At 32.0% G+C, this 9,489-nt stretch overlaps 1 protein-coding gene across 1 annotated transcript; it reads right to left on the bottom strand.

The window, feature by feature from the left end:
• Positions 1-4,856: 4,856 nt before the first annotated feature.
• Positions 4,857-9,264, bottom strand: LOC120082635 (calcium-dependent protein kinase 1-like). The gene is made up of 8 exons (XM_039037889.2): positions 8,258-9,264; positions 7,537-7,680; positions 6,894-7,046; positions 6,590-6,705; positions 6,230-6,397; positions 5,998-6,125; positions 5,791-5,890; positions 4,857-5,377 (listed from the first exon to the last, which is right to left on the bottom strand). Exons 1-8 carry the CDS (start codon positions 8,946-8,948, stop codon positions 5,294-5,296), a joined length of 1,584 nt encoding a protein of 527 aa, XP_038893817.1. The 5' UTR covers positions 8,949-9,264; the 3' UTR covers positions 4,857-5,293.
• Between the last annotated feature and the right edge of the window lie 225 nt (positions 9,265-9,489).

Raw genomic sequence — 9,489 nt, 5'->3', positions numbered from 1 at the left:
CTTATTTGGGGTAGGTCTCCACAAAGTTTCAACCTCTAGATTTTTTAAACAACGCTAATTGTATGCATACGTAAAATTATTGATATGAAAATTTTGACTATGTTGATGATTTTAATCATTTTTTAGATGACATATAAGGTGACAACCATATTAAATTTCTAAGTGTAAAACATCACACATATTTTTTAATTTTTATACATCAACTGTTGTGTTAAATTGAATCATAAAAATGATAGTTCCCAAATTTGAGAGAGAATTTAAACTTAATTTAATCTATTTATTATTATTTTATTAAGATTACCTTTTTGCCCTCTTCTCTTCTCATTATTCCGATCCCCACCTAAAAAAATTAAATCCTCTTTTTCCATGAGGGGCAAGGGATTTAATTATTAAATTTATTACAATAGGTATCACAATATATATATATATATATATAAAGGTATTAAATTAAATACGTGAGGTGGGGGAATCAAATCTCTAATTTTGAGATTAATGGTACAAACACTATGTCAGCACAACATCTTAATAGGATCGATGTTTTGACTCAAGATTTTAATACATTTAAATTTAAATGAGTGAATTTATATCTTAAGCAATAAGCATTATTTAATGTTTTTTCGTTAAGAGAAAAATAAAAAGTAAAATAAGGGCTAGATTATACAAAATTTCCCTAAACTTTGAACTTTGTATAAAAAATACTCTTTACCTCTTAAAAGTATAAAAAATAACTTTACTGCTAGTTTTGGATGGAAATCATTAGTATTTTTTGTCAAAAATATCCTTCAATTTTTCAAAAGTTTGAAAAATATCCGTAAACTTTTTTTTTTTAAAAAAATACTCTTACTGTTATGTGAATAGAAACCGTCAATAGTGTCTTACTTCAATTTCTTCACCAATCTATTCTTCAATACCTTTTATTTCTTTTTTTTGTTAATTATTTGACATTTTCTTATCTATAAAATAATGAATATACGTAATTCATTTAAGGTAAATGGACTATAATAAGCATAAAAAGAATAATGAGAGCATTAAAAGGATTTTATGACTTAAATGTTTAACAAAGTTGTATGTTAATAGTAGAGTATGTGTTAATAGTCAAATAAATGTTTTTATTTGACTGTTTATTATTTGGTATATTTTGAGGAGAGATAATTTTGATTTTGGAATTTGATGAGATTTTAGGTTTTAACTTAAAACTTTAGTTTTTATTTTAGTTGTGGAAAAAATTAGTGTAAGAATTAGATAAATAGGAAAATAATAAGAGTATGAATTAGATAAATAGGAAAATAATAAGAGTATCTATATGGAAAAAAATGATAATATCTATATAACCTTTTTAAAATTGGTTCTTTTCGAATCCAAGAAAACTTCAAACAAATTGATCTAATAGTAGGAGTATTTTTAAACTATTGTTAGAAAAAATTAGACTTATTTTTGTAACGAGATATTAACAATTTTTATTTATATACTAATGGCGAGGATATTTTTTAACTTTTTCTTAATTTAAGAGTGTTTTTGAAATTTTTGAAAGTTCAAAAGTATTTTTGAAACAAAACTTTAATGATTTCCATCCAAAACTAACAACATTCTTAAACTCTTTTTAAAAATTTAAAGATATTTCTAAAACTTTGAAGGGGGCGTTTAGGGCAACGGTTATTATGAAAATATAATAACCACCTAGTAAAAATTATTTCAAAACCTTCAATTAGCTCAACATTATCTCAAAACTCTCATTTGTTACAGTATTTACTATTCTTTTTACTATTTTACACATCATTTTTTTAATTATTTGTTATCGTATTTACTATTTTCTTTTCAAACTAAAATGATTTACCTTTCAAATATATACTATTATAATTCAAACTAAAATAATTTATACTCTAAATACAAACTATCATAATCTAATCATAATAACTAACTTGTCCCAAATGCTCGTAACCGTTAAAAGATGTTTTAAGCATTTTTTTTATAATTTAGTCTAAATTAATCTCTCCGAAATTGCATGTTGGCCTGTAGTGAAAATGGGGCCCACATAACCCACGTAGGACAAGCCAGACGCAACTGAAACTGGCTGTGTTACCCATTTCCCGAGTAGTCTATTTTCTACTACTTTCCAAAATTTCATTACCATTTTCTTAATTATTTCTGATCTCATTTCATGGTGTTTTTATATCAGAGGAACAAATTTTGAGATCCATAGGAATTGAAAGAAAGAAAAAACAGAAAGGGTTATTGGAAAATGTGATATATAATTTAGGATAATATATTTATGAAAAATTTTACTTACGCCTCCAATTTATTCCTTATCACATCATGTTTTTAAATGCATACTATTAGATTTTCATTAACAAATCAATATTTCTATTCGAGAATGTATCAATATTTTTATTGTATCATACAACAATCATAAAACATAAAAAGAAAAATAATAAAAGGTCAATAATGTAACTATAATATAAATAATAGTTGTTTAAGTTTAAAAATCATAAAATGTAAATTTATTAATTAATTAATTTTATTTATATATATATATTTTTAAGAAATATACATTGAAATCGACATTTCATCGATATTTTCATAGAAATTTTCATAAAATTAGAACTTCGATATTTCTATTGAAATTGAGATTTTAAATCTTGTTTAAAAGTAAACGTGAAATCATATATATATAAAAAAAAATCCGAAGACTACCTCCATTAATTAGTCATCCACGTCATAATTTTACTACTATTAAAACTTAGGGGGTGTTTGACTCACCAACGTGAGTTGTATAATCTACCAACTCGTTGTTTGGCCCACCAACTTTAAATGTTGGTGGAGTTGAGTTGGTATATTTTACCAACTCACTCAACTCTCCCTTCTTCACATATTTTCAATGGTTTTACCCATTGACCACTGTCACATTCCGAAAACTAACTCTGGACTCCAACAACCACATTCGATGACAACTCCGAGCTTCGACAACCACCCTCAATGACAATTCTGGCGATGAAATCCGGACTCCGACAACCACCTCCGATGACAGCTTCGACGACCAACTCCGAGCTCCGACAACCTTAGTCTGACCAACTCCGGCAACCAATTCTGACCTCCGACAACAACCTCCAGTGACCTAACTCTGACGACCACTTTCGCACTACTAACTCCGACGATCAATTGGCTTCGACAAAAAACTCCGATGACCAACTCTGACTACAAACTTCGATGGAAATCACCTGTAATGATCACCTTTGAGCAAGCAACTCCAACGACCAATTTGTTGACAACCACGTTTGACAACAAACTCCGACAACCAACTCTAATACCACCTTCATGCGACTAACTTCGGGCTTCGACAGTCACCCCCGACTACAATCTCCAGCAAAGATCATCTTCAATGATTAACTTCGATGACCACTTTTGACCGACCAACTCTGGGATTCAAAAACTACCTCCGATGACAAACTTAGACAACCAACTCCAATACACCTTCATGCAATCAACTTCAGGCTCCGACAACCATCTCCGACTATAAGCTCCAGCAAAAATCAACTTCGACAACTACTCCCGACTACTATAAGATTGATGACTGTTAAAGTATGTTGTAGGGTTGTTGATTATATATATAAAAAATATTATTTTGTCTACATTAAGTGCAATATTTATACGTAAAAATTTGTAAAAAAATATTTATATTTAATTGAATTCACATATTAAATTAGTGTTAAGAATATTTAGACAAAAAGTATGTATGTAGTTAAAAAGTATGTAACATATAACAAAAAAAACCATAAAATGAAAAAAAAAATAATCTTGGTTTCTAGTAAAAATTAGTGAAAAATAGAGATTGTTTATCTGATGATCCTCCAAATTTAGAGGAAATGAAAGTGAAATTGGTGAAAAAATATGGTGACATTCTATTACTGTTACGATGATGGGGAGATTTAATTAAAAAAAAATTCATGACATAGTAAAAATATAGAGTAACAATAGGAAGAGGAAGAAAAAAAAAGATGATGATAATGAAATTCATGGAGAAAAATTAGATGGAAACAAAAGTTTTGATTTCGTTTTGGTTTTTCATTTATTTAAACATATTTCTACTGTTCATTGTCCAAAAAAGAAAGAAAGAAAAAAAGAAAAAAAAGAAAGATTTTAAAAATTAAAAGAAAAATTGCAATCCATATTTGATTCAAACAAAGATGGTATAATTATTGAATAAAAAAATTTCAAAACAAAAAGAGTAATTCTATGAACTTAGACCAAATAATTCACCTCAAACACAGACATACGAACTCCACATATATATATATATATATGAACTACATACATTCTATCTTAACCCTACATTCAAAAGAGTCCTTTAGTGTGAACAAAGAAAATACCATATTTTCGTAATATTAGAAATTGTCTGAGATCAGATAGTATTGAAAAAGATATGTATGAATACAAATTTTTTGTATGTACAAAGAGTGGTAACATGGGGTACCAAAAATCTGCAATTTGCATCACAAATGGTCAAGTTGCCAAATTCTCTGCCACTGCCTCTGTTTTTGAAACTCAAAGCAATCAGATTTTGCAGTTTGCAGATCCACTGATAGCTTTCTTTTTTCCAGCTTTATAATTTTGAAAAAGAAATTAGGTTTATATTTCCCATTTATTAGCCACGTACGAATAGAATCTGTAATAAACAATTATCTTTTTGAAAAACAAAAATATGAAATGACATTATTTTATTGGATAATATTTAGAATGTATTAAGATATGTGAATCTAAAGGAGCACTAAGTTTTTTTTCTCTCTTTTCAATAACAGTAAGTAGTACGACACTTTTTCCGAAAAGAAAAAATGACAATTTTCAAGCTCACTGCTAAGAAATAAAGATAAGAACACATCTATTTATTTATTTATTTTTGAAGACAATAACACATTTTTTAAACTTTACAAAACACCATTTTATGTCTGGTCTTATTTGGTGGATTACAGACACACAAGTACATTCTCACGCTCTGAAAAACATTACTTTCCTAATAGACATACATATCTTCTACCCAAATATTAGCTTATTTGGCTTTTTATACACTCAAATCTCTGTATAACCAATCAAACAGAAGAAAGAAAAAAATAGGCTCAGAATAGTTGAAATTTCAAGTAAATGGGGGCAAAGGAAGCTCATTTTTCCTGTTTGAGTGCAGCCATTTGATGAAGTCATGGAGAAACCAGAACATCAAATCCCTCTTTTCAGATGGTTCAACTCAAATTGAACAAAGAACACAGCCATAAAATCATCAGACAACATATGAAGGAACTCGGCTTCATTTTTGTCGTCTGGTTGTTGTCAATTCCGGGTTTCCTTTCCTCATCATTGCAACGAATTCATCGTAGTTTATTCGTCCGTCCTGGTGTAAAAGCAATCAGAAACGTTTCATTCACAAGAGAACAAAGCATCACACAAGAATTTTGATGTTGTTTGGAACTGGACTATATGAGTCGATATCACAATAGGCAACCATATAGCAAATGAAAATATGATATAGATGACAAACTGACACTTGAGGCCTATTTAGAATGACTTTTTAAGTGGAAAAAAATATTTTTAAGCACTTGAAAAGTCGATCTAAACTGGCCTTCACTATCAACAAATAAAGGACATGCTGATGGAAGATGATGGAGTGTAAACCTACCATAATCATTTTCACATTATAGACACTTATTTCTGCTGGTATGACCATGTTCAGAGAAACCAATAGGCTATAGACCAAGAAAGATGCACTTGAGAAAGAAGAAACTAAAAGGAAGAACAAAATTGTACATTATCTGTGTCAACTTCTGCAATGATCTCCTTTATTGTTTTTTCATCACCCATATTGTACTTCTTAAGGGCAGACTCCAACTCCTCCATTGTGATATATCTAAATGAGAGCATGAAATACCAAAGTTAACACGAGGTATGCGTATCCAAACACCATATGAACTCCAAGGCCAAAATAGTAGACTAAAAGAAAACAGCATTGGTTACCCGCTCTTGTCTTTGTCAAAGTACTCAAAAGCTTTAAATAAGTGATCCTCTCTTTCTACTCTGTTCATGTGCATAGTAGCAGTAATGAACTCAATGTAGTCGATCGAGCCATTTCCATCCACATCGGCCTGAAAAACACAAAACAGATTGTGATGTTGAAATGACAAAAGAAAAGTTTTTAAAAATACAGGGAAAGTCCATTCAAGGGCAGAAAAACATCCACGAAGCTTACCGCTTCCATCAGCTGCCTCACTTCAGACTCGGAAAGCTTTGTACCAAGTTTAGGAAGACCAGCTTTTAACTCCTCGAACGTAATAGTTCCACTATTATCGGTATCCATTGACTTGAACATCTCCTTTAATCCCACAATCTCTTCTTCAGAAAGATTTTCAGCAATCACCTACAGTAAATGAAATAACATTTCAAGATATGTACTTGCAGTAATAACCTCTCAAACCTTTTAGCATTAAGGGGAAAAAAACAAAATTTCACTTCAGGAGATGGAGAGCTCCTCCACTAATTTTTCTCATGAAAATTGTGTTTATAGAAGAATTAACTGTTTAACTGATGTCATGATGGAATATTCTCTCACCTTAAGAGCTACTTTCTTGAGTTTGTTCATTGCTCTGAACTGTTTCATTCTAGTCAAAACAGCAATATCAAGAGGCTTGTCAGATGCTTCCCCATCTTCTTTCATCCATGGATGATCTGCATATTACAACATTTGAATATCAGTAGTTAGGCATCATAAAAGAAAATAAATGAAAAATACCCATGCTTATTTAAAGCATACATTTTTATTTCCTTCATGAAAGTGCAACTTAATTATTATAGTTTCAGATTTCAGTTACATTTGCTGGGGCTATGTGTCTGCTGTCTTGGAAATGGAAACTTACTTAGGGCTTCAATCGCAGATAATCGCTCTTTAGGATCAGAATGCAAGAGCTTTCTTATCAGATCTTTGGCACTACTGGATATGGAAGGCCAAGGATCTGATGAGAAATCAATATGTCCCCGAAGAACAGCATCAAAAATACCTTGATCATTCTCTGCAAATGAATAAAATAAAAAAAAAAAAAATCAGGATATAAAACCTCTGGGGCATTGGATCAACAACTGATATTATGCAACAAAAAATTGGAACATTCTAAAAATCATAATCTAATCACAACTGTTTTTTTACTCATGCCACTTGGAGAACTTTTTGCAGGTATCTTAGAATTGGGTAAGTTGATAGCTCATTTCCCCCTCTCCCTTTGGTACTTTTCTTTCACTAAAAAGGGCCCTCTCTCTTCTTTATTAAGAACTTTTACTTTTCATATATATATTTTGTAAAAAAGCTATAATATCTCTTTTCACTCTTCTTTTCTGCATTCCTCTCACCGACTTGTCAAAAAAATTATGGTAATCAACAGAAGATAGAGAAATATTATCCTTGAACTATTAGGATAAGATAGACAAACCAAATCTTTGTTCAAATAACATAATCACCAAAATTTCTTGATGTTCAGACTTGAAAAAAGAGACATAGAGAGGAACCTGCCCAGAAAGGGGGAACTCCACTGAGTAGAATGTATAGTATAACACCAGCACTCCAAATATCAGCCTCGGGGCCATATCTTCGTCGGAGAACTTCTGGAGCTACATAGTATGCACTTCCAACTAGATCTTTGAAAACATCACCTGTTTCCTAGCAAGCAAAATGTCATACTCAAACCAATCACCACCAATGATTTTTAACATTTGATAACTCCTCACAACTTAAAGATCTAAAGTGAAAAATCAGAATATACTATCATCTTTTACAAACTATCTATAAACTTTAAATTCACACAACTCTGTTTTTTCCTATCATGAGATGTAACGATCAGGATATAATTAGTAAATTTTCCCAAATAGACAGTATATGTGTTCGAGGTTAAATTATATATTTAGACAAAAAATGTTCAACATAGACCTGAACTTGGCATTATGATCCTACAAAGACAAACAGTAGAGGACTTGACTACAAAATCCCTTGTTTGATTCAATGTAGCCCTCTACTCTTTTCCATCCAAACTTATCCTGCTACTATTTCATTTCATGTATTAATTTAATCCTCAAATTTTGTTCATCTGTTCTTAGTCCTTTTAGATAAAACCCATCAACTTGAACAGTTAAAGCAACTTAAATATCCAATTAACACACTCAGGGAGTTGACTTCTGATCCTAATACATTTTAGCTAAAAGAGAAAAACAGAACAAAAAGATTCACAAAGACCTGGTTTGAAGAAGACGGACAACCCAAAATCCGTAGCCTTGAGAGGCGAATTCTCATCAGGACTGAGAAACAAGAAGTTCTCGGGCTTCAAGTCCCTGTGCATAACTCCCATGGAGTGGCAATTATGAACCACCGTCACAATCTGCCGGCAAAGGGAGGCTGCAGTGCATTCGGAATAATGACCTTTAGCAATAATCCGATCGAACAACTCGCCGCCGGCGCAGAGCTCCATAATCAAATTGACATAATGGCGGTCTTCGTACACTTCTTTAAGTTCAACAATGTGAGGGTGGCCAGTGAGATGGTGCATAATCTGAACCTCACGACGAACATCTTCAACATCGTCTTGATCGATCAATTTTCTAGTGGCGATTGATTTGCAAGCAAAATCCTGCTTCGTTTCCTTGTGTGTTACTAAGTAAGTGACACCAAATTGACCACGGCCCAGCTCGCCGCGGAAGGAGTAAAACGACCGGACGTCGGAAAAGGGACGACCCAGAACCCGGCCAACGGCGGGCGGTGCAGAGGAGGCGGAAGTTTCTTTCGGCAGGGCCGGTGGTGGAGAAGGGTCAGAATCGGGTGCGAGGACTTTGACGGTGCCGTTTGAAGGAGGGCGGTGGTCGGCGTCAGAGCGATTGAGGGGGTAGCCGGCGAAGGTTTGGCCGGCCGGCAGACCATTACAGTTGCCCATTTTTTTATGGGGTCAAATGGAGTCAGATGAAGCATGTGAGAGATGAAGCATGTGAGAGATGAGGTACTTGAAAGAAGTCTTTGTCGGAATTGAGAGACTTGAGCGGATGGTTGGAGCTGGCAAATGACGATAATGGGCTTCTACAGGGTTGAAGGTATTCAATTGAATAGTGTATTGACAATAATGTGGGGCTAAATTCTACTCTCGGGCCGTTTGCTTTTAAGATTTTATTGATATCTCATAATAGAGTATGTTTGAAAATCAAAGATAAATGTGTTTGGTTATGCATGAGAATATTATAAGAATTTTATACGAACAAAAATTGTATTTACACTTCATTTATGAAATTAAGCATGAAAGTGTTATTATAATTATAATAGATAAATAAATTAAAGAATAAACAACTTTCAAAAAAATTAATTGATTATGAATCGATAGTAATTTTAATTATAAATATTTAAAGATTGAGTAATTTATAATTAAAACTAATCGATTAATGCATTTAATGAACGTCATTATAATCTAATACTAAATCATTTTT

The sequence above is a fragment of the Benincasa hispida genome, chromosome 1 (assembly GCF_027475165.1).
Source record: "Benincasa hispida cultivar pf3 chromosome 1, pf3_genome.v1.1, whole genome shotgun sequence".
NCBI classification, from domain to species: domain Eukaryota; kingdom Viridiplantae; phylum Streptophyta; class Magnoliopsida; order Cucurbitales; family Cucurbitaceae; genus Benincasa; species Benincasa hispida.
This window is presented reverse-complemented; position numbering and strand designations above follow the sequence as displayed.

Excerpts from the sequence above, each read along its gene's own strand:
- LOC120082635 (XM_039037889.2), bottom strand. The coding sequence starts at position 8,948 with ATGGGCAACTGTAATGGTCTGCCGGCCGGCCAAACCTTCGCCGGCTAC. Across the intron at positions 6,126-6,229 it reads TGAGGCAGCTGATGGAAGCG|GCCGATGTGGATGGAAATGG; the intron begins GTAAGCTTCGTG and ends TGTGTTTTTCAG. Across the intron at positions 5,378-5,790 it reads CAGAAGTTGACACAGATAAT|GACGGACGAATAAACTACGA; the intron begins GTACAATTTTGT and ends CTTTTACACCAG.